General features: G+C 39.3%; 1 protein-coding gene across 1 annotated transcript in view; it reads left to right on the forward strand.

Moving 5' to 3' along the window:
• Window positions 1–26,130, forward strand: part of LOC133552148 (FRAS1-related extracellular matrix protein 2-like) — a 206,283-nt gene that overhangs the window by 136,698 nt on the left and 43,455 nt on the right. Inside the window, exons 6-8 of the mRNA XM_061899505.1 lie at window positions 9,431–9,682; window positions 21,527–21,676; window positions 21,756–21,965. Of these exons, the coding sequence (XP_061755489.1) occupies window positions 9,431–9,682; window positions 21,527–21,676; window positions 21,756–21,965 (612 nt within the window). The remainder of the gene's footprint in view (window positions 1–9,430; window positions 9,683–21,526; window positions 21,677–21,755; window positions 21,966–26,130) is intronic.

Raw genomic sequence — 26,130 nt, forward strand, 5'->3', positions numbered from 1 at the left:
GGAACACTGTCTAATAGTGGACACTCGATTAGGAACACTGTCTAATAGTGGACACTCGATTAGGAACACTGTCTAATACTGGACACTTGATTAGGAACACTGTCTAATAGTGGACACTCGATTAGGAACACTGTCTAATAGTGGACACTCGATTAGGAACACTGTCTAATAGTGGACACTCGATTAGGAACACTGTCTAATACTGGACACTTGATTAGGGACACTGTCTAATACTGGCCACTCGATTAGGAACACCGTCTAATAGTGGACACTCGATTAGGAACACTATCTAACAGTGGACACTCGATTAGGGACACTTTCTAATAGTGGACACTCGATTAGGAACACTGTCTAATAGTGGACACTTGATTAGGAACACTGTCTAAGAGTGGACACTCGATTAGGAACACTGTCTAACAGTGGACACTCGATTAGGAACACTGTCTAATAGTGGACACTTGATTAGGAACACTGTCTATCAGTGGACACTCGATTAGGAACACTGTCTCATAGTGGACACTTGATTAGGAACACTGTCTAATAGTGGACACTTGATTAGGGACACTGTCTAACAGTGGACACTCGATTAGGAACACTGTCTAACAGTGGACACTCGATTAGGAACACTGTCTCATAGTGGACACTTGATTAGGAACACTGTCTAATAGTGGACACTTGATTAGGAACACTGTCTAATAGTGGACACTTGATTAGGAACACTGTCTAATAGTGGACACTTGATTAGGGACACTGTCTAATAGTGGACACTTGATTAGGAACACTGTCTAATAGTGGACACTTGATTAGGAACACTGTCTAAGAGTGGACACTCGATTAGGAACACTGTCTAACAGTGGACACTCGATTAGGAACACTGTCTAATAGTGGACACTTGATTAGGAACACTGTCTATCAGTGGACACTCGATTAGGAACATTGTCTCATAGTGGACACTTGATTAGGAACACTGTCTAATAGTGGACACTGGATTAGGGACACCGTCTAATAGTGAACACTCGATTAGGGACACCATCTAATAGTGGACACTGGATTAGGGACACCGTCTAATAGTGGACACTCGATTAGGGACACCATCTAATTGTGGACACTCGATTAGGAACACTGTCTAATAGTGGACACTTGATTAGGGACACTGTCTAATAGTGGACACTCGATTAGGAACATTGTCTCATAGTGGACACTTGATTAGGAACACTGTCCAATGGTGGACACTTGATTAGGGACACTGTCTAATAGTGGACACTTGATTAGGAACACTGTCTAATAGTGGACACTCGATTAGGAACACTGTCTAATAGTGGACACTTGATTAGGAACACTGTCCAATGGTGGACACTTGATTAGGAACACTGTCTAATAGTGGACACTTGATTAGGAACACTGTCCAATGGTGGACACTTGATTAGGAACACTGTCTAATAGTGGACACTCGATTAGGAACACTGTCCAATAGTGGACACTCGATTAGGAACACTGTCCAATGGTGGACACTCGATTAGGAACACTGTCTAATAGTGGACACTTGATTAGGAACACTGTCTAATAGTGGACACTCGATTAGGAACACTGTCTAATAGTGGACACTTGATTAGGAACACTGTCCAATGGTGGACACTTGATTAGGAACACTGTCTAATAGTGGACACTCGATTAGGAACACTGTCTAATACTGGACACTTGATTAGGAACACTGTCCAACGGTGGACACTTGATTAGGAACACTGTCTAATAGTGGACACTCGATTAGGAACACTGTCTATGAGTGGACACTCGATTAGGAACACTGTCTAACAGTGGACACTTGATTAGGAACACTATCTAATAGTGGACACTTGATTAGGGACACTGTCTAATAGTGGACACTTGATTAGGAACACTGTCTAATAGTGGACACTCGATTAGGAACACTGTCTAATAGTGGACACTCGATTAGGAACACTGTCTAATACTGGACACTTGATTAGGAACACTGTCTAATAGTGGACACTCGATTAGGAACACTGTCTAATAGTGGACACTCGATTAGGAACACTGTCTAATACTGGACACTTGATTAGGGACACTGTCTAATACTGGCCACTCGATTAGGAACACCGTCTAATAGTGGACACTCGATTAGGAACACTATCTAACAGTGGACACTCGATTAGGGACACTTTCTAATAGTGGACACTCGATTAGGAACACTGTCTAATAGTGGACACTTGATTAGGAACACTGTCTAAGAGTGGACACTCGATTAGGAACACTGTCTAACAGTGGACACTCGATTAGGAACACTGTCTAATAGTGGACACTTGATTAGGAACACTGTCTATCAGTGGACACTCGATTAGGAACACTGTCTCATAGTGGACACTTGATTAGGAACACTGTCTAATAGTGGACACTTGATTAGGGACACTGTCTAACAGTGGACACTCGATTAGGAACACTGTCTAACAGTGGACACTCGATTAGGAACACTGTCTCATAGTGGACACTTGATTAGGAACACTGTCTAATAGTGGACACTTGATTAGGAACACTGTCTAATAGTGGACACTTGATTAGGAACACTGTCTAATAGTGGACACTTGATTAGGGACACTGTCTAATAGTGGACACTTGATTAGGAACACTGTCTAATAGTGGACACTTGATTAGGAACACTGTCTAAGAGTGGACACTCGATTAGGAACACTGTCTAACAGTGGACACTCGATTAGGAACACTGTCTAATAGTGGACACTTGATTAGGAACACTGTCTATCAGTGGACACTCGATTAGGAACACTGTCTCATAGTGGACACTTGATTAGGAACACTGTCTAATAGTGGACACTTGATTAGGAACACTGTCTAAGAGTGGACACTCGATTAGGAACACTGTCTAACAGTGGACACTCGATTAGGAACACTGTCTAATAGTGGACACTTGATTAGGAACACTGTCTATCAGTGGACACTCGATTAGGAACACTGTCTCATAGTGGACACTTGATTAGGAACACTGTCTAATAGTGGACACTTGATTAGGGACACTGTCTAACAGTGGACACTCGATTAGGAACACTGTCTAACAGTGGACACTCGATTAGGAACACTGTCTCATAGTGGACACTTGATTAGGAACACTGTCTAATAGTGGACACTTGATTAGGAACACTGTCTAATAGTGGACACTTGATTAGGAACACTGTCTAATAGTGGACACTTGATTAGGGACACTGTCTAATAGTGGACACTTGATTAGGAACACTCTCTGATAGTGGACACTTGATTAGGGACACTGTCTAACAGTGGACACTTGATTAGGAACACTGTCTAATAGTGGACACTTGATTAGGGACACTGTCTCTCAGAGAACACTTCATTAGGAACACTGTCTGATAGTGGACACTTGATTAGGAACACATGCTACTCAGTAGCCTGTCATCTCCTCTCTGAGCTGCTACCTTACCGTGGTAGAGGAGTTTGCGTGTCCCAATGATCCTAGGAGCTATGTTGTCTGGGGGTTTTCATGCCCCTGGTAGGGTCTCCCAAGACAAACAGGTCCTAGGTGAGTGATCAGACAAAGAGCAGCTCAAAGACTTCTATGGAATTACAACGAAATGAACCCAGATTTCCCTCGCCCGGACGTGGGTCACCGGGGCCCCGCTCTGGAGCCAGGCCCGGAGGTGGGGCACGATGGCGAGCGCCTGGTGGTCGGGCCTGTTCCCATGGGGCCCGGCCGGGCACAGCCCGAAGAGGCAACGTGGGTCATCCCTCCAATGGGCTCACCACCCATAGCAGGGGCCATAGAGGTCGGGTGCATTGTGAGCTGGGCGGCAGCCGAAGGCAGGGCACTTGGCGGTCCGATCCTCGGCTACAGAAGCTAGCTCTTGGGACGTGGAACGTCACCTCACTGGGGGGGAAGGAGCCTGAGCTAGTGCGCGAGGTAGAGAAGTTCCGGCTGGATATAGTCGGACTCACCTCGACGCGCAGCAAGGGCTCTGGAACCAGTTCTCTCGAGAGGGACTGGACCCTCTTCCACTCTGGCGTTGCCGGCAGTGAGAGGCGACGGGCTGGGGTGGCAATTCTGGTTGCCCCACGGCTCAAAGCCTGTACGTTTGAGTTCAACCCGGTGGACGAGAGGGTAGCTTCCCTTCGCCTTCGGGTGGGGGGACGGGTCCTGACTGTTGTTTGTGCTTACGCACCAAACAGCAGTTCAGAATACCCACCCTTTTTGGGTACACTCGAGGGAGTACTGGAAAGTGCTCCTCCGGGTGATTCCCTTGTCCTACTGGGAGACTTCAACGCTCATGTTGGCAACGACAGTGAAACCTGGAGAGGCGTGATTGGGAAGAATGGTCGCCCGGAACTAAACCCGAGTGGTGTTTTGTTATTGGACTTTTGTGCTCGTCACAGTTTGTCGATAACAAACACCATGTTCAAACATAAGGGTGTCCATATGTGCACTTGGCACCAGGACACCCTAGGCCGCAGTTCCATGATCGACTTTGTAGTTGTGTCATCGGATTTGCGGCCTTATGTTTTGGACACTCGGGTGAAGAGAGGGGCGGAGCTTTCTACCGATCACCACCTGGTGGTGAGTTGGCTGCGATGGTGGGGGAGGATGCCGGACAGACCTGGCAGGCCCAAGCGCATTGTGAGGGTCTGCTGGGAACGTCTGGCAGAGTCTCCTGTCAGGGAGAGTTTCAATTCACACCTCCGGGAGAACTTTGAACATGTCACGAGGGAGGTGCGGGACATTGAGTCCGAGTGGACCATGTTCCGAACCTCTATTGTCGAGGCGGCTGATTGGAGCTGTGGCCGCAAGGTTGTTGGTGCCTGTCGTGGCGGTAATCCCAGAACCCGTTGGTGGACACCAGCAGTGAGGGATGCCGTCAAGCTGAAGAAGGAGTCCTATCGGGTTCTTTTGGCTCATAGGACTCCGGAGGCAGTGGACGGGTACCGACGGGCCAAGCGGTGTGCAGCTTTAGCGGTCGCGGAGGCAAAAACTCGGACATGGGAAGAGTTCGGGGAAGCCATGGAAAACGACTTCCGGACGGCTTCGAAGCGCCTCAGGAAGGGGAAGCAGTGCACTATCAACACCGTGTATGGTGCGGATGGTGTTCTGCTGACTTCGACTGCGGATGTTGTGGATCGGTGGAGGGAATACTTCGAAGACCTCCTCGATCCCACCAACACGTCTTTCTTTGAGGAAGCGGTGCCTGGGGAATCTGTAGTGGACTCTCCTATTTCTGGGGCTGAGGTCGCTGAGGTAGTTAAAAAGCTCCTCGGCGGCAAGGCCCCGGGGGTGGATGAGATCCGCCCGGAGTTCCTTAAGGCTCTGGATGCTGTGGGGCTGTCTTGGTTGACAAGACTCTGCAGCATCGCGTGGACATCGGGGGCGGTACCTCTGGATTGGCAGACCGGGGTGGTGGTCCCTCTCTTTAAGAAGGGGGACCGGAGGGTGTGTTCCAACTATCGTGGGATCACACTCCTCAGCCTTCCCGGTAAGGTTTATTCAGGTGTACTGGAGAGGAGGCTTCGCCGGATAGTCGAACCTCGGATTCAGGAGGAACAGTGTGGTTTTCGTCCTGGTCGTGGAACTGTGGACCAGCTCTATACTCTCGGCAGGGTTCTTGAGGGTGCATGGGAGTTTGCCCAACCAGTCTACATGTGCTTTGTGGACTTGGAGAAGGCATTCGACCGTGTCCCTCGGGAAGTCCTGTGGGGAGTGCTCAGAGAGTATGGGGTATCGGACTGTCTTATTGTGGCGGTCCGCTCCCTGTATGATCAGTGTCAGAGCTTGGTCCGCATTGCTGGCAGTAAGTCGGACACGTTTCCAGTGAAGGTTGGACTCCGCCAAGGCTGTCCTTTGTCACCGATTCTGTTCATAACTTTTATGGACAGAATTTCTAGGCGCAGTCAAGGCGTTGAGGGGTTCCGGTTTGGTGGCCACGGGATTAGGTCTCTGCTTTTTGCAGATGATGTAGTCCTGATGGCTTCATCTGGCCGGGATCTTCAGCTCTCACTGGATCGGTTCGCAGCCGAGTGTGAAGCGACCGGAATGAGAATCAGCACCTCCAAGTCCGAGTCCATGGTTCTCGCCCGGAAAAGGGTGGAGTGCCATCTCCGGGTTGGGGAGGAGACCCTGCCCCAAGTGGAGGAGTTCAAGTACCTAGGAGTCTTGTTCACGAGTGGGGGAAGAGTGGATCGTGAGATCGACAGGCGGATCGGTGCGGCGTCTTCAGTAATGCGGACGTTGTATCGATCCGTTGTGGTGAAGAAGGAGCTGAGCCGGAAGGCAAAGCTCTCAATTTACCGGTCGATCTACGTTCCCATCCTCACCTATGGTCATGAGCTTTGGGTCATGACCGAAAGGATAAGATCACGGGTACAAGCGGCCGAAATGAGTTTCCTCCGCCGGGTGGCGGGTCTCTCCCTTAGAGATAGGGTGAGAAGCTCTGCCATCCGGGAGGAGCTCAACGTAAAGCCGCTGCTCCTCCACATCGAGAGGAGCCAGATGAGGTGGTTCGGGCATCTGGTCAGGATGCCACCCGAACGCCTCCCTAGGGATGTGTTTAGGGCACGTCCAGCTGGTAGGAGGCCACGGGGAAGACCCAGGACACGTTGGAAAGACTATGTCTCCCGGCTGGCCTGGGAACGCCTCGGGATCCCCCGGGAAGAGCTAGACGAAGTGGCTGGAGATAGGGAAGTCTGGGCTTCCCTGCTTAGGCTGCTGCCCCCGCGACCCGACCTCGGATAAGCGGAAGATGATGGATGGATGGATGGAGGCGAACATACTTCTACAATGCTAAATATTTCCTGTGGTGTACCTCAGGGATCAATACTAGGACCTAAATTATTCAATCTCTATATAAATGACATTTGTAAAGTTACAAGAGATTTAAAGTTAGTATTATTTGCGGATGATACAACAGCCTTTTGTTCAGGAGAGAACACACAGTGGATAATACAAATAATAACAGAAGAAATTAACAAATGGTTTGACAAAAACAGACTATCATTGAATCTCAGTAAAACTAAAATAATGCTATTTGGTAACAGTAGAAAAGAAAGTCAAACACAAATACAAATAGACGGAATAGAAATTGAAAGAGTAAATGAAACCACATTTCTAGGTATAATGATTGATGATAAATTGAACTGGAAATCTCATGTAAAAAATATACAACATAAAGTTGCAAGAAATACATCAATAATGAATAAAGCCAAATATTTTCTAGACCAAAAATCACTTTATATTCTCTACTGCTCACTAGTGTTACATATCTGAGTTACTGTGTAGAAATATGGGGAAATAATTACAAAAGTACACTTCATTCACTAACAGTATTACAAAAAAGATCAGTTAGAATAATACATCATGTTGGATATAGAGAACCTACAAACCCTTTATTTATTGAATCAAAGATACTGAAATTCCACGACATAGTAGAATTGCTAACAGTTAAGATTATACACAAAGCAAACTATAACCTGCTTCCCAAGAATATACAACAATTCTTCTCAACAAAAGAAGAGAAATATAATCTTAGAGAAAAATTTAATTTAAAACATTTGTATGCACGTACAACACTTAAACCTTCAGTATATCAGTATGTGGAATTAAATTATGGAATGGATTAAGCAAAGCAATCAAACAATGTACTAATATGATCCATTTCAAGAAACTCTTCAAACTGGAAGTGTTAACAAAGTACAAAAATGAAGAACCATGATAAACATTCTGATTTTACTCACTCATTCATTCTCAAAATAATCTGACTTATCTCATCGTATGGATTAAAATTTAAGCAATTATTTATTTATTTATTTATTTGTATTGTGATTACTTATTACTTCTGGAGTATACATTGTGAATACATTGAGAACAGGAAGTGAACAAAAGTTTTAGCAACTGTTATGTAAAGAAAAGGGGTAGGATCAAATAAGCTCTGCTTCTTCCTCCTCCTTTTCGAACATGTTGGAAAGAGAAACTGGAAATTGTGATGTATCATGTTGTATGCTTGCATGTTCCAAATAAACTCAAACTCAATAAGGTAATTGTTGTAATCTGCAACTGTAATTAGTATTTTTGCTGCAGTGTTATTGTGTGTACCCGGGAGACTTATCAGTATCATACGGTATAATGCTTGAACCCCGCTTCGAAAAGTTATGCACTACAAAACGGGCTCTTGATTCATGAAAAAAATCAGCAAATTGTTTCATTCCTTTTTTTTTTTTTGTGGGAGTTTTGTAGTTTATAAATTGTATTGTTGATCAATTTTAATTCAGTGTTTTTTTTATCAAGTTTAGTTCTATTTTCAGTATCAAATATATTTGATCAAATATTTAGATAAGGAGTTAAATTTCAGGCAAACTGATGCATTTTTGTGTTACAGACTAAAACAATGTTAGTTATTCTTTATTGTACTGTAAGTTGATCTATCAGCTTCACGGTGGCAGAGGGGTTAGTGCGTCTGCCTCACAATACGAAGGTCCTGCAGTCCTGGGTTCAAATCCAGGCTCGGGAGCTTTCTGTGTGGAGTTTGCATGTTCTCCCCGTGAATGCGTGGGTTCCCTCCGGGTACTCCGGCTTCCTCCCACTTCCAAAGACATGCACCTGGGGATAGGTTGATTGGCAACACTAAATTGGCCCTAGTGTGTGAATGTTGTCTGTCTATCTGTGTTGGCCCTGCGATGAGGTGGCGACTTGTCCAGGGTGTACCCCGCCTTCCGCCCGATTTTAGCTGAGATAGGCGCCAACACCCCCCGCGACCCCGAAAGGGAATAAGCGGTAGAAAATGGATGGATGGAAGTTGATCTATCGTTCTCTTTTTGTTTTCTTTAATGTGTGTAATTATAACTATTTTCAGCTGAACTTGTTATAAAATAGACAAAGGGACGGCGAGGCGCAGTGGAAGAGTGGCCGTGCGCAACCCGAGGGTCACTGGTTCAAATCCCACCTAGAACCAACCTCGTCACGTCCGTTGTGTCCTGAGCAAGACACTTCACCCTTGCTCCTGATGGGTGCTGGTTAGCGCCTTGCATGGCAGCTCCCTCCATCAGTGTGTGAATGTGTGTGTGAATGGGTGAATGTGGAAGTAGTGTCAAAGCGCTTTGAGTACCTTGAAGGTAAAAAAGCGCCATACAAGTACAACCCATTTATCAGAAAAGCCGATGTATATTAGCAACAAGCTAACGCAAGTCCTTTGTTGGTGTTGAAAATTGCAACATCACCTGGAGGTAGTTTGACTGAGTCCGCTCTCAGTGCTGCTGGAGTGATCGCACCTGACTATAAGGGGAGTTTTGAGCAAATGAGAGGATTATGAGTGTCCCAAACATCAAACCTTATCAGCCACAGTTAAAAGTAGCGAATAGGACGTTTTCTGCCTCAACTTTCACTGTAACGGCGCCCTCTCCTTCTCCTTTCAAGGTTCCGCCACGGGCACGGACGCCGGCAGCGTCCTGTCCTACTCGGACTACATCTCGCGGCCCGAGGAGCACGCCAGCCTGCTGCGCTTCCACCGGGGCGAGCGGGAGAAGTCGTGCGGCGTGGTGGTCATCGACGACTCGCTGCACGAGGGCCCGGAGCACTTCAACGTCAGCCTCTCCTCGCCCGTGGGGGGCCGCCTGGGCCCCCGACACCCCTCTGCCACCGTCGCCATCCTGGAGGACAGAGACGACGGTAACTACACCGCCATGTTGCGTTTCCACGCCGCCGTCGTCCACGTGCTCGTTAGAAGACCTTCCTCGTCCTGCGAGATCCTGCCGTGTCTTACTTTCAGCGTCAGATTTTGAGAGGAAAATCAACGAAAAAAATTGCTCGTAATTATGTGCTGACTTATAGGGGAAGTGCGATACAGGAATATATCATTTTTATTTTTAAAATACACAATATCAACAAAATAAATAATTGTTGAAAAATAAATAAGGCAGAACTGCATTAAAAAAACACTAAATATTATTAAAATAAATCATGATATAAAATAAATTAATATGTAAGAATTGCATAAAATATATGGAAAGATAAAATTTTTTTACAAAATTACAAGGAAATTCATTAAAAAAATAATGATAAAAAATATATAAGGGGGAACTGCATTATAAATAACCTAAATAAATACTGTACATTTAAAATATGACAACATTTTAATAAAATAATAAACAATTAAAAACAACAACTAAGTAATTATAAAATATAATATAAGAAAATCGATAAGGGGGAAAAATCAGTAAAAAAAATCAACAATATAAAAGGTTTAAAATTACAACATTTTAATAAAATAATTAATAATGATTAAAGGCCTACTGAAATTAGATGTTCTTATTCAAACGGGGATAGCAGGTCCATTGAGGGTTCCAGGTTCGATTCCCGCTTCCGCCATCCTACTCACTGCCGTTGTGTCCTTGGGCAAGACACTTTACCCACCTGCTCCCAGTGCCACCCACACTGCTTTAAATGTAACTTAGATATTGGGTGTCACTATGTAAAGCGCTTTGAGTCACTAGAGAAAAGCGCTATATAAATATATAATTCAATTCAATTCATGTGTCATACTTGATCATTTCGCGATATTGCCATATTTTTGCTGAAAGGATTTAGTAGAGAACATCCACGATAAAGTTTGCAACTTTTGGTCGCTGATAAAAAAGCCTTGCCTGTACCGGAAGTAGCAGACGATGTGCACGTGACGTCACGGGTTGTGGAGCTCCTCGCATCTGAACATTGTTTACAATCATGGCCACCGGCAGCTAGAGCGACTCGGACCGAGAAAGCGATGATTTCACCATTAATTTTTGTACGAGGATGAAAGATTCATGGATGAGGAAAGTTAGAGTGAAGCACTAAAAAAAAGAAGAAAAGGCGACGGCTCCAGACGACGGCAGTGGGAGCGATTCAGATGTTATTAGACACATTTACTAGGATAATCCTGGAAAATCCCTTATCTGCTTATTGTGTTAATAGTGTTTTAGTGAGATTATTTAGGGGCGGCATGGCGTAGTGGGTAGAGCGGCCGTGCTAAAAACTTGAGGGTTGCAGGTTCGCTTCCCACCTATGGACATCCAAATCTCTGCCGTTGTGTCCATGGGCAGGACACTTCACCCTTTGCCCTCGGTGCCGCTCACACTGGTGAATGAATGATGAATGAATGATTGGTGGTGGTCGGAGGGGCCGTAGGCGCAAACTGGCAGCCCCGCTTCCGTCAGTCTACCCCAGGGCAGCTGTGGCTACTAATGTAGCTTACCACCACCAGCTGTGAATGAATGATGGGTTCCCACTTCACTGTGAGCGCTTTGACAATCTAACAATAGAAAAGCGCGATATAAATCTAATCCATTATTATTATTATTATTATTATAAAGTCATACCTGAAAGACGGAGGGCTGCGTTGACCGCCAGTGTCTCTGAGAGAAGCCAATGGAGGAGCCAAGATCACAGCTGCCTTTTTGACAGCTGCAGGAGGAGGTTGCATAATCCCGCTCAAGTCTCCAGTAAGAGCCGACTTAATATCACAATTGCCCCATTCAAAAACTTGCTGGTTGACGCAGAGAAACATGTCCGCTTGACCGCTCTGTGTTAAAGCTTCAAAACAGGCAAAGAAACACAGGCTGTGTTTCGGTTGCTAAAGGCAGCTGCAATCCACCGCTTTCCACCAACAGCATTCTTCTTTGACGTCTCCATTATTAATTGAACAAATTGCAAAAGATTCAGCAACACAGTTATCCAAATTACTGTGTAATTATGCGATGAAAGCAGACGACTTTTAGCCGTGTGTGGTGCTGGGCTAATATGTCCGCTACAACCCGTGACGTCACAAACACGCGTCATCATTCCGCGACGTTTTCAACAAGAAACTCCGCAGGAAATTTAAAATTGCAATTTAGTAAACTAAAGCGGCCGTATTGGCATGTGTTGCAATGTTAATATTTCATCATTGATATATAAACTATCAGACTGCGTGGTCGCTAGTAGTGGCTTTCAGTAGGCCTTTAAAGGGGAAGTGCGATACAGGAATAGATCATTTTTATTTGAAAAAATACACGATATCAACAAATTCAATAATTGTTGAAAAATAAATAAAGTAGAACTGCATTAAAAAAATATATTTAAAAAAATACAATATATTATTAAAATAAATAATGATATAAAAGAAATAATTTAATATGTAAGAATTGCATAAAGATATTGAAAGATAAATAAATTAACAAAATTACAAGGAAATTAATAAAAAAAATAATGACAAAAAAAAATGATAAGGGGGAACTGCATTATAAATAACCAAATTTTTATGAAATAAATAACAATTAAAAAAACATCAACTAAGTAATTATAAAATAAAAAAAATAAAAAAATTGATAAGGGGAAATCAATAAAAAAAATCAACAAATAAAAAGGTTTAAAACTACAAAATATTAATAAAATAAATAGGAATGATTAAATAAGTAAATAAGGGGGAACTGCATTTGAAAAAGGGAAACAATACGAATTATTAATAAAATAAATGATCAAAAACAAATAAATTAATTCATTAATAAGGAAGAACTGCATTAAAACTATAGAAAGATAAATAAATTTAAACAAAATTACAAATAAGTTAATAAAACGATTATGATTAAAAAATAAATGAATAAGGAAAAACTGCATAAAAAAATGAATAACTTTTAAAAATGACACAATGTTAATGAAATGTCAGGTTCAAATAGTAGCTGTCATTCCAAAACAGGAAGTCCAACTGGAGTCTCCTCACTGTCGTCCAGGTGCTCATTAGAAGACGCTCCCCGGGGGGTCCTGATAGATCCTGATAGATCCTGATAGATCCTGATAGATCCTGATAGATCCTGCCGACTTACTTTCACGTCCCAGCGTCACATTTGGGGGGAAAATCAACTAAAAAGACAAGGGGGAACTGCATAAAAAATAAAAACACTTTAAGTTACAAAATATGAAAACAAATATGATTAAATGAGTAAAGAAATAAGAAAATACAAAGTAATATTCAGTGTTTTTATTAAATATTATGATTTTTTTAGGCTGTAATTACAAATAAATGCATTATATACAAATCCATTTTGAAATGACAAAATATTCATCAAATAAATATTTAAAAAAATAAATTAATCAATAAGAGAGAGCTGCATTAAATAATAAAGATAAAAAGTTATTAAAGAAATTACAAAATATTTATGAAATCTTATGATAATTAAAAAAAATGAGTAGGGAATGCATTAAAACAATAACAAAAATAAATTAAAACAAGTATAATATAATTATAAAATAGATACAGTACAAAAATATATACATTGATAGGGGGGAACTGCATAAAAAATAAATTACTTTAAATTGCAAATATGAATCAAAAAAATATTAAATGATTAAATAAATAAAAAATATAAAGTAATAATCAGTGTTTTTATGAAATATTTTGACTTTTTAGGCTGTAATTACAAATTAATTAATTAAAAAAATATGATAAAAAAAATCAATGAATGAATAAGGGGGAACTGCATTGTAAGTAAATCCATTTTAAATGACAAACTATTCATAAAATAAATATTCAAAAAAATAAATTAATTAATAAGAGGGAGCTGCATTAAATAATAAACAAAAAAATTATTAAAGAAATTACAAAATATTTGTGAAATCTTATGATAATTAAAACAATAAATAAATAAGTAGGGATTGCATTAAAAAATTAACAAAAATAAATTAAAACAATTATAATATAATTATAAAATAGATACAACACAAAAATTAATTCATTGATAAGGGGGAACTGCATAAAAAATACTAAATATAATTAAAATAAATCATGAAATAAAAGAAATAATTTAATATGTAAGAATTGCATAAAAATATGGAAAGATAAATAAATTAACAAAATTACAAAGAAATTCATGAAAAAATAATGACTAAAAAAATTATAAGAGGGAACTGCAATATAAATAACCTATTTTTTATGAAATAAATAACAATTGAAAAAAACATCAACTAAGTAATTATAAAATAAAAGATAAATAAATTGATAAGGGAGTGGGGATCAATAAAAAAAATCAACAATAAAAAAGGTTTAAAATTACAAAATATTAATAAAGTAAATAGGAATGATTGAATAAGTAAATAAAGGGAACTGCATATGAAAAAGGGAAATAATACAAATTATTAATAAAATAAATGATCAAAAATAAATAAATTCATTCATTAATAAGGAAGAACTGCATTAAAACTATAGAAAGATAAATAAATTAACAAAATTACAAATAACTTAATAAAACGATTATGATTAAAAAATAAATGAATTGCTGCTGGGAAACATTAACACTGCATATACAGTATACATTTATGAATACTGTAATTATAAATACAGTGTTCAAAAATACACTTCTTGTGCGTACAAAATAATTAAAATGGTAGCTGCTTCAACGGGGAGAGCGACAGCTGAGAATTCTGAAAGGTGCGCTGACACAAAGATGGCCGCACATAGTAATTAACGCTAATTGTATTCACACACACACACACACGCACACACACACACACACACACACACACACACACACACACACACACACACACACACACACACACACACACACACACACTTGAAAGTGACCCCCCACAGGGCAGACAGGAAGTGTGCGTCACGCCACCTCACTCACCTCTCTGCACTTCGCCAGTGCAGACGTGTAAATTAGCCTTTTGGCTGCGGAATGTTCCGCCGTGTTCTAAAGGGACGAGCGGTAGAAAATGGATGGATGGATGGACTTACTGAACACTTTTTTGAGGACGTCCTTTTTTGGGGCTGAGGATAAATAGTGTGAGTTTTTGTGGAAAACTGTCATTGTTCCAAAAATAATATTACATCAAAATCAGTGTTTTTATGAAATACTGACTTGTTAGGCTGCAATTACAAAGAAAAAATAAATAAATAAAAATAATGGTTAAAAAAATCAATGATTGAATACAGGGAAACTGCATTATAAAATAAATCAATTTTAAAATGACAAAATATTTATAAAATAAATATTTAAAAAATAATAATTAATTAATAAGAGGGCGCTGCATTAAATAATAAACAAAAAGTAATAATTAAAGAAATTACAAAATATTTGTGAAATCTTATGATAATTAAAACGATAAATAAATAAGTAGGGAATGCATGAAAAAATTAACAACGATAATTTAAAACAAGGGAATAAGAGGTAGGAAATGGATGGATGGAATTATATCATAATTATAAAATAGATACAAAACAAAAATAAAAACATTGACAAGGGGGAACTGCATTAAAAATAAAAACACTTTAAATTACAAAATATGAATAAAAAATTATTAAATGAGTAAATAAAAAAAACAAAAAAATAATAATCAGTGTTTTTATGAAATATTTTGACTTTTTAGGCTGTAATTATTAATTAATTAATTAAAAAATATATGATAAAAAATCAATGAATGAGTAAAGGGGAACTGCATTGTAAATAATTAAATTCCAAAATGACAGAATATTCATAAAATAAATATTTAAAAAAATAAATTAATTAATAAGAGGGAGCTGCATTAAATAATAAACAAAACAAAAATATTAAAGAAACTACAAAATATGTGTGAAATCTTATGATAATCAAAACAATGAATAAATAAGTAGGGAACGCATTAAAGAATTAACAAAAATAAATTAAAACAATTATAATATAATTATAAAATATATATAATAGAAAAATAAATACATTGATAAGGGTGAACTGCATAAAAAATACTAAATATTATTAAAATAAATCATGATGTAAAAGAAATAATTTAATATGTAAGAATTGCATAAAAATATGGAAAGATAAATAAATGAACACAATTACAAGAAAATTCATATAAAAATAATAACAAAAAATATATAAGGGGGAACTGCATTATAAATAACCTAATTTTTATGAAATAAATAACAATAAAAAAACATCAACTAAGTAATTATAAAATAAAAAAATAAATAAATTGATAAGGAGGGAAAACTCAATAAAAAAATCAACAATAAAAAAGGTTTAAAATTACAAAATATTAATAAAATAAATAGGAATGATTAAATAAGTAAATAAGGGGGAATTGCATTTAAAAAAGGGAAAACGTATGAATTATTAATAAAATAAATGATAAAAAATAAATAAATTCATTAATTAATAAGGAAGAACTGCATTAAGACTATAGAAAAATAAATAAATTAACAAAATTACAAATAAGTTACTAAAACGATTATGACTAAAAAATAAATGAATAAGGAAAAACTGCATAAAAAAATAAACAAAATAAACTCATTTAATAAACTATGACTTACTTATAACACTTTTTTGACCACTTTTTGGTTTAAGTAGAAATAGTGTCAGTTTTTGGGAAAATGGACATTGTTTTAAAAATAATAATGCATCAAAATCAGTTTTTAAGAAATATTGACCTGTTAGGCTATGATGACATTTTCTGAAGTATACCATTCGAAAACAAATTTTTGTCAATGTTGCATAATTGGTGTTTTCCTCATAATCATCTTTGGGGTGCAAAAAGAGCATAAAACTGTTAAAAAAAATATCCCCAAAATTACAAATGTATAAAAAACATTTACATCACAAATAGGTCTGAAGCGGAAATCCTCTGAAGAGCAGGGAAACCTGATGAAATAGCCTCTTTTTTTCCCTGACCTAACGTGTATATAATATATATATATATATATATATATATATATATATATATATATATATATATATATATATATATATATATATATATATATATATATATATATATATGTATATATGTATATGTATATATTCATACTTTTTTTTAGCTTGACTGTTTTTAGTGGCCTATACCTTTTTAATGTAGTAGAAAAAGAAAGTAGATTTAAGGGTTGATTCAGAGATGTGTCCCATTACTTTTGTCTAGCTGCTGTACTCTCACTGCTTCTTTTTTAGGCTTTTTAAAACACTTTTTTTGTGAAGTCTTTTTATCCTGCTGTCTCTGTAGGTCTGGGCTCTATGCGGCTCTTACATTAAAGACGTGCGTGTGTGTGTGTTTGTGCGTGTGTGTGTGTGTGTGTGTGTGTGTGTGTGTGTGTGTGTGTGTGTGTGTGTGTGTGTGTGTGTGTGTGTGTGTGTGTGTGTGTGTGTGTGTGTGTGTGTGTGTTGGGAAGTGATGGTGGGTGTGAAAGGTAAAGAGGGGACATGGAACAGCAGTAGTTGTGGATAAAGTGACATTCCTCACAGCGACAGGACTAAAAAAAGCACATCAGATAAAAAGCAGTTTTATTTCTGGAATGGTGACGGATTTTAAGGAATGAGAAAAAGAAAGATCAACTTTTATCCTCACTTGAAAGTTTCCTGAAGATGAATCTGCTGCCTGAGGGAAGAACATCACTTCAAATACACCTGAGAGCAGTGTGTGTGTGTGTGTGTGTGTGTGTGTGTGTGTGTGTGTGTGTGTGTGTGTGTGTGTGTGTGTGTGTGTGTGTGTGTGTGTGTGTGTGTGTGTGTGTGTGTGTGTGTGTGTGTGTGTGTGTGTGTGTGTGTGTGTGTGTGTGTGTGTGTGTGTCACAACACAAACACACACTCATGTATAGTGCTTATCGGAAGGAGACATGTTCTAATGATTGTTCATGTACACTATTTCACACACACACACACTATGGGGACCAAGTTGTTGTTCGTGTCTTGTGGGGACCACTCTTTTTACAGGTTGTGGGGGCATTCGGGTTAAACCTAACCCTAACCCTACATGTTTTATAGGCCAAAGCTTAAAAGTCTCCTGGGCATCTTCAGAATGGATCCGACTATCATTTAAAAAGGTTTCCCATTTGCAGACCTTATTTTTTTTTTTTGGTCCCCATACCGTCAGAAGTCCCTTAAAGGTGTGTAAACAGAGCCATGTCCCCATTAAGTCAGCATTACCAGAATACACACACACACACACACACACACACACACACACACACACACACAATGGGGACCAAGTTGTTGTTCGTGACTTGTGGGGACCACTCTTTTTACAAGTTGTGGGGGCATTGGGGTTAAACCTAACCCAAACCCTAACCCTAACCCTACATGTTTTATGGGCCTAAGCTTAAAAGTCTCCTAGGCATCTTCAGAATGGATCCGACTATCATTTAAAAAGGTTTCCCTTTTGCGGACCTGTTTTTTTTTTTGGTCCCCATACCGTCAGAAGTCCCCTAAAGGTGTGTAAACAGAGCCATGTCCCCATTAAGTCAGCATTACCAGAATACACACACACACACACACAATGGGGACCAAATTGTTGTTCGTGACTTGTGGGGACCACTCTTTTTACAGGTTGTGGGGGCATTGGGGTTAAACCTAACTCTAACCCTAACCCTACATGTTTTATGGGCCAAAGCTTAAAAATCTCTTGGGCATCTTCAGAATGGATCTGACTATCATTTAAAAAGGTTTCCCTTTTGCGGACCTGTTTTTTTTTTGGTCCCCATACCGTCAGAAGTCCCCTAAATGTGTGTAAACAGAGCCATGTCCCCAATTAAGTCAGTCTTGCCAGAACACACACACACACACACGCACACACACAATGGGGACCAAGTTTTTGTTCGTGACTTGTGGGGACCACTCTTTTTACAGGTTGTGGGGGCATTGGGGTTAAACCTAACTCTAACCCTAACCCTACATGTTTTATGGGCCAAAGCTTAAAAATCTCTTGGGCATCTTCAGAATGGATCTGACTATAATTTAAAAAGGTTTCCCTTTTGCGGACCTGTTTTTTTTTGGTCCCCATACCGTCAGAAGTCCCCTATATGTGTGTAAACAGAGCCATGTCCCCAATTAAGTCAGTCTTGCCAGAACACACACACACACACACACACACACACACACACACACACACACACACACACACACACACATGGGGACCAAGTTGTTGTTCGTGACTTGTGGGGACCACTCTTTTTACAGGTTGTGGGGGCATTGGGGTTAAACCTAACTCTAACCCTAACCCTACATGTTTTATGGGCCAAAACTTAAAAGTCTCTTGGACATCTTCAGAATGGATCTGACTATCATTTAAAAAGGTTTCCCTTTTGCGGACCTGTTTTTTTTTTTTTTTGGTCCCCATACCGTCAGAAGTCCCCTAAAGGTGTGTAAACAGAGCCATGTCCCCATTAAGTCAGCATTGCCAGAACACACACACACACACACACACACACACACACACACACACACACACACACACACACACACACACACACCAAGTTTCAGAATGGATCTGCATTTAAAAAGGTTTCCCTTTCGCGGACCTGTTTTTTTTTTTTTGGTCCCCATACCGTCAGAAGTCCCCTAAAGGTGTGTAAATAGAGCCATGTCCCCATTAAGTCAGTATTGCCAGAACACACACACACACACACACACACACACACACACACAAACACACACACACACACACCAAAGTTCTTGCACTCTAATACACGCAAATGTATGCAAACACACACTCTTGTAGAGTACCAGTCAAAAGTTTGCATGCCAACATACTAACACACATGCTAACATGTGCACATACACACACATGCAAACATGCTAACACGTGCACACACACACACACATGCAAACATGCTAACTCAAACGATAACATGTGCACAAACACATGCGCAAACATGCTAACTCACGTGCTAACATGTGCACACCCACATGAAAACATGCTAACTCACACGACAACATGTGCACACACATACATGCAAACATGCTAACATACATGCTAACATGTGCTAATGTGCTACCACCCATGCTAACACGTGCACACACACACACACATGCAAACATGCTAACATACATGCTAACATGTGCTAATGTGCTACCACCCATGCTAACATGTGCACACACATACATGCAAACATGCTAACACGTGCACACACACACACATGCAAACATGCTAACTCACACGATAACATGTGCACAAACACACGTGCAAACATGCTAACACACGTGCTAACATGTGCACACACACATGAAAACATGCTTACTCACACGGCAATGTGTGCACACACATACATGCAAACATGCTAACATACATGCTAACATGTGCTGATGTACTACCACCCATGCTAACATGTGCACACACATACATGCTAACATACATGCTAATATGTGCAAATGTGCTAACATCCATGCTAACATGTGCACAAACACACGTGCACACATGCTAAGTCACATGCTAACATGTGCACACACACATGAAAACATGCTAACTCACACGACAACATGTGCACACACATACATGCAAACATGCTAACATACATGCTAACATGTGCTGATGTACTACCACCCATGCTAACATGTGCACACACATACATGCTAACATACATGCTAATATGTGCAAATGTGCTAACATCCATGCTAATATGTGCACACACATACATGCAAACATGCTAACTCATGTGCTAACATGTGCACAAACACATGAAAACATGCTAACTCACACGACAACATGTGCACACACATACATGCAAACATGCTAACACCCATGCTAACATATGCACAAACACACGTGCAAACATGCTAAGTCACATGCTAACATGTGCACACACACATGAAAACATGCTAACTCACACGACAACATGTGCACACACATACAAGCAAACATGCTAACATACATGCTAACATGTGCACAAACACAAGTGCACACATGCTAAGTCACATGCTAACATGTGCACACACACATGAAAACATGCTAACTCACACGACAACATGTGCACACACATACATGCAAACATACTAACATACATGCTAACATGTGCTGATGTACTACCACCCATGCTAACATGTGCACACACATACATGCTAACATACATGCTAATATGTGCAAATGTGCTAACATCCATGCTGACATGTGCATACACATACATGCAAACATGCTAACTCACATGCTAACATGTGCACACACACATGAAAACATGCTAACTCACACGACAACATGTGCACACACATACATGCAAACATGCTAACATACATGCTAACATGTGCTAATGTACTACCGCCCATGCTAACATATGCACACACATACATGCTAACATAAATGCTAATATGTGCAAATGTGCTAACACCCATGCTAACATGTGCACACACATACATGCAAACATGCTAACTCACGTGCTAACATGTGCACACACACATGAAAACATGTTAACTCACACGACATGTGCGCACACATACATGCAAACATGCTAACATACATGCTAACATGTGCTAATGTACTACCGCCCATACATGCTAACATACATGCTAATATGTGCAAATGTGCTAACACCCATGCTAACATGTGCACACACATACATGCAAACATGCTAACATACATGCTAACATGTGCAAATGTGCTAACACCCATGCTAAGATTTGCACACACATACATGCTAACATACATGCTAACATGTGAAAACACCCATGCTAACATGTGCACACACATACATGCAAACATGCTAACACAAAAATGCTAACTTGAATTTCAAAATAAAGAACCACTTTGTATTTCCGTCCCTCTCAGCTCCAGTCTTTTACTTTGGCGAGCAGGCGCATCACGTGGACGAGAGCGCGGGTCACGTGGACGTCAAAGTGTGGCGCACCGGCACCGACCTCTCCAAGGCCGCCAGCGTCACCGTTCGCTCTCGCAAATCCGAGCCCGCCTCCGCGGAAGGTGAGGTCCCCGGTCCGGATTGTCGGACGTCAAAACTTTCTCCGTGTCTTCGCCAACGTTGTCCCGACCTTGTCCTCAGCCGGCGTGGACTACGTGGGCGTCAGTCGCAACCTGGACTTCGCTCCGGGCGTCAGCGTGCTAACGTTCAGGGTCAACCTCCTGGATGACCTGGGACAGCCCGAGCTGGAGGGGCCAGAGACCTTCGACCTGGTCCTGAGTATGCCGACCAACGGCATCCTGGGAGAACCCAGGAAGGTGACGGTCTTCATCGACGACTCCGTGTCAGACTGTAAGTCGTTCGTCTAACTACATTAGCCACTCCCAGTCTGTGGAACGCTCTCCCTGATCACCTGAGGGCACCACAGACTGTGAATGCTTTTAAAAAAGGCTTAAAACCCCTTCTTTTAAAAAAAAAACAAAAAACTTTTTTTTTAATGTATGCATACCAGTTCTAGCTATTAGGCTGTTCTAGTTTTTGTTTTTATTTATTTTTATTATTCTTTTTAATACACTGTAGCACTTTGAGGTTGTTTGCTCAATGTAAAGAGCTTTTTACAAAAAAAATATATTATTGTTATTATTCAGCACTATTTTTTTATACACTAAATTTGTTTTACACTTAAGTTTTATTACATCAAATTATGCTGACAAATTTCGTTGAATAATTTCTGCTCCGCCGCTCCCAGCCTGTGGAACGCTCTCCCTGACCTCCTGAGGGCACCACAGACTGTGAATGCTTTTAAAAAATGTTTAAAAACCCTTCTTTTTTAAAACCGCCTTTTTTTTTAATTAAACATATGCATACCAGTTCTACCTATTAGGCTGTTTTATTTTATATTTTTATTTATTTGTATTATTCTTTTTAATACACTGTGGACTTTGAGGTTGTTTGCTCAATGTAAAGTGCTTTTTAAAAATAAAATCTATTATAATTATTATTATTAAGCTAATTCTGCAGCATCATATAACTTGGTCCATGACACATGCTAACTATTAGCATGCTCATATTATCATGCTAGCATGCTAAAATATTTTGCCAATTTTGAAGCAAAATCATATAAGTTTGTTTTTAAAACATGTTAGCACGCTAAAGTTTGCACGCTAACATTTTTATATAATTTTCCTGCCGTACACCTCAGTTATATAAATTGATACTTGATACATGCTAACTATTAGCATGTTCATATTATCATGCTAGCATGCTAAAATATTTTGCCAATTTTGAAGCAAAAATCATATAAGTTTATACTTAAAACATGTTAGCGCGCTAAAGTTTGCACGCTAACATGTTTAGATAATTTTCCATGCCGTACACCTGAGTTAGATAAATTGATACTTGACACATGCTAACTATAAGCCAGCTAAAGTTTTAACCAGTTTTACAGCCATATACCTCAGAGTCATATACCTTAGTAGTTGACATATGCTAGAAGTTAGCATTTTAATGTTAAGATTAGCGTGAGAACTTTTTCAGCCGATTTACCAGCGGTACACCTAAAAATTGATACTTGACACATGCTAACTGTTAGCACGCTAACTTTTTTAGGCCATTTTACAGCCATATACCTCAGTCATATACCTTAGTAGTTCACACATGCTAGCTGTTTTCATTTTAATGTTAAGATTATCGTATTAACCTTTTCAGCGAAATGAGCAGCGGTAAGCCTAAAAATTGATTCCTTTATACATGCTAACTGTTAGCACGCTAACTTTTTTAGTCCATTTTACAGCCTTATTCTTCAGGGTCATATACCTTAGTAGTTGACACATGCTAGCTGTTAGCATTTTAACATTAAGTTTAGCGTGGTAACTTTTTCAGACAATTTAGCAGCGGTACACCTAAAAATTGATACTTGACACATGCTAACTGTTAGCATGCTAACTTTTTTAGCCCATTTTAGAGCCATATACCTCAGAGTCATATACCTTAGTAGTTGACACATAATAACTGTTAGCATTTTAATGTTAAAATTAGCGTGATAACTTAGCAGCGGTACACCTAAAAATTCAATCAACCAAAAAAATTTAGAAAAATGTATAATAAATTTCACATGACACATGCTAACTGTTAGCACGTTAACGTTTTTTTGACAACTTTACAGCAGTACACCTCCTAGAGTCATATACCTTGGTACTTGACACATGTTAGCTGTTAGCATTTTAATGTTAAGATTAGCGTGATAACTTAACAGCGGTACACCTAATAATTCAATCCATCCAAAAATTTAGAAAAATGTATAAAGAATTACACATGACACATGCTAACTATTAGCACGCTAAAGTTTTTTTTGACAACTTTACAGCAGTACACCTCTTAGAGTCATATACCTTGGTAGTTGACACATGCTAGCTGTTAGCATTTTAATGTTAAGATTAGCGTGATAACGTTTTCAGCCAATTTAGCAGCGGTACACCTAAAAATTCAATCAAAAAATATATAAAAATGTATAAAAAATTATATTTGACACATGCTAACTGTTAGTATGCTAACTGTTAGTATGCTAACTGTTAGCACGTTAACGTTGTTTTTGACAATTTTACAGCCGTACACCTCCTAGAGTCATATATACCTTGTTAGTTGACATGTTAGCATGCTAACTTATACAGCTAAATATTGCAGCATAGGGTCATACAACTTGACATTTGCTAACTGTTAGCACGCTAACGTTTTTGACAACTTTACAGCTGTACACCTCCTATAGTCGTATACCTTGGTAGTTGACATGTTAGCATGCTAACTTATTTAGCTAAATTTTGCAGCGTAGCGTCATACAACTCAACATTTGCTAACTGTTAGCACGCTAACGTTTTTTGACAACTTTATAGTCCTACACCTCCTACAGTCATATACCTTGGTAGTTGACATATTAGCATGCTAACTTATTTAGCTAAATTTTACAGCGCAGACTCATACAACTCAACATTTGCTAACTGTTAGCACGCTATTGTTTTTTGACAACTTAACAGTCCCACACCTCCTAGAGTCGTATACCTTGGTAGTTGAAATGTTAGCTTGCTAACTTATTTAGCTAAATTTTGCAGCGTAGAGTCATACAACTCAACATTTGCTAACTGTTAGCACGCTAAGGTTTTTTGACAACTTTACAGGCTTACACCTCCTAGAGTCGTATACCTTGGTAGTTGACATATTAGCATGCTAACTTATTTAGCTAAATTTTGCATACCACTTGACACATGCTAACTGTTAGCACGCTAACATTTTATTGACAACTTTACAGCCGTACACCTCTTAGAGTCATATACCTTGGTAGTTGACATGTTAGCATGCTAACTCATTTAGCTAAATTTTGCATACAACTTGACACATACTAACTGTTAGCATGCTAACTTTTTTTGAACACTTTACAGCCGTACACGTCCTATAGTCGTATACCTTGGTAGTTGACATGTTAGCTTGCTAACTTATTTAGCTAAATTTTGCAGCATAGAGTCAAACAACTTGACACATGCTAACTGTTAGCACGCTAACATTTTATTGACAAGTTTACCGGCGTACACCTCTTAGAGTCATATACCTTGGTAGTTGACATGTTAGCATGCTAACTTATTTAGCTAAATTCTGCAGCGTAGAGTCATACAACTCAACATTTGCTAACTGTTAGCACGCTATTGTTTTCTGACAACTTTACAGGCTTACACCTCCTAGAGTCGTATACCTTGGTAGTTGACATATTAGCATGCTAACTTATTTAGCTAAATTTTGCATACCACTTGACACATGCTAACTGTTCGCACGCTAACATTTTATTGACAACTTTACAGCCGTACACCTCTTAGAGTCATATACCTTGGTAGTTGACATGTTAGCATGCTAACTCATTTAGCTAAATTTTGCATACAACTTGACACATGCTAACTGTTAGCACACTAACTTTTTTTGAACACTTTACAGCCGTACACCTCCTATAGTCGTATACCTTGGTAGTTGACATGTTAGCTTGCTAACTTATTTAGCTAAATTTTCCAGCATAGAGTCAAACAACTTGACACATGTTAACTGTTAGCACGCTAACCTTTGATTTTACAAGTTTACCGGCGTACACCTCTTAGAGTCATATACCTTGGTAGTTGACATGTTAGCATGCTAACTTATTTAGCTAAATTCTGCAGCATAGAGTCATACAACTCAACATTTGCTAACTGTTAGCACGCTATTGTTTTCTGAACACTTTACAGACTTACACCTCCTAGAGTCGTATACCTTGGTAGTTGACACATTAGCATGCTAACTTATTTAACTAAATTTTGCATACCACTTGACACATGCTGTTAGCACGCTAACATTTTATTGACAACTTTACAGTCGTACACCTCTTGGAGTCATATACCTTTGTAGTTGACATGTTAGCATGCTAACTCATTTAGCTAAATTTTGCATACAACTTGACACATGCTAACTGTTAGCACGCTAACTTTTTTTGAACACTTTACAG

Source organism: Nerophis ophidion, linkage group LG04 (genome assembly GCF_033978795.1).
Source record: "Nerophis ophidion isolate RoL-2023_Sa linkage group LG04, RoL_Noph_v1.0, whole genome shotgun sequence".
In the NCBI taxonomy this organism is placed as follows: Eukaryota; Metazoa; Chordata; class Actinopteri; order Syngnathiformes; family Syngnathidae; genus Nerophis; species Nerophis ophidion.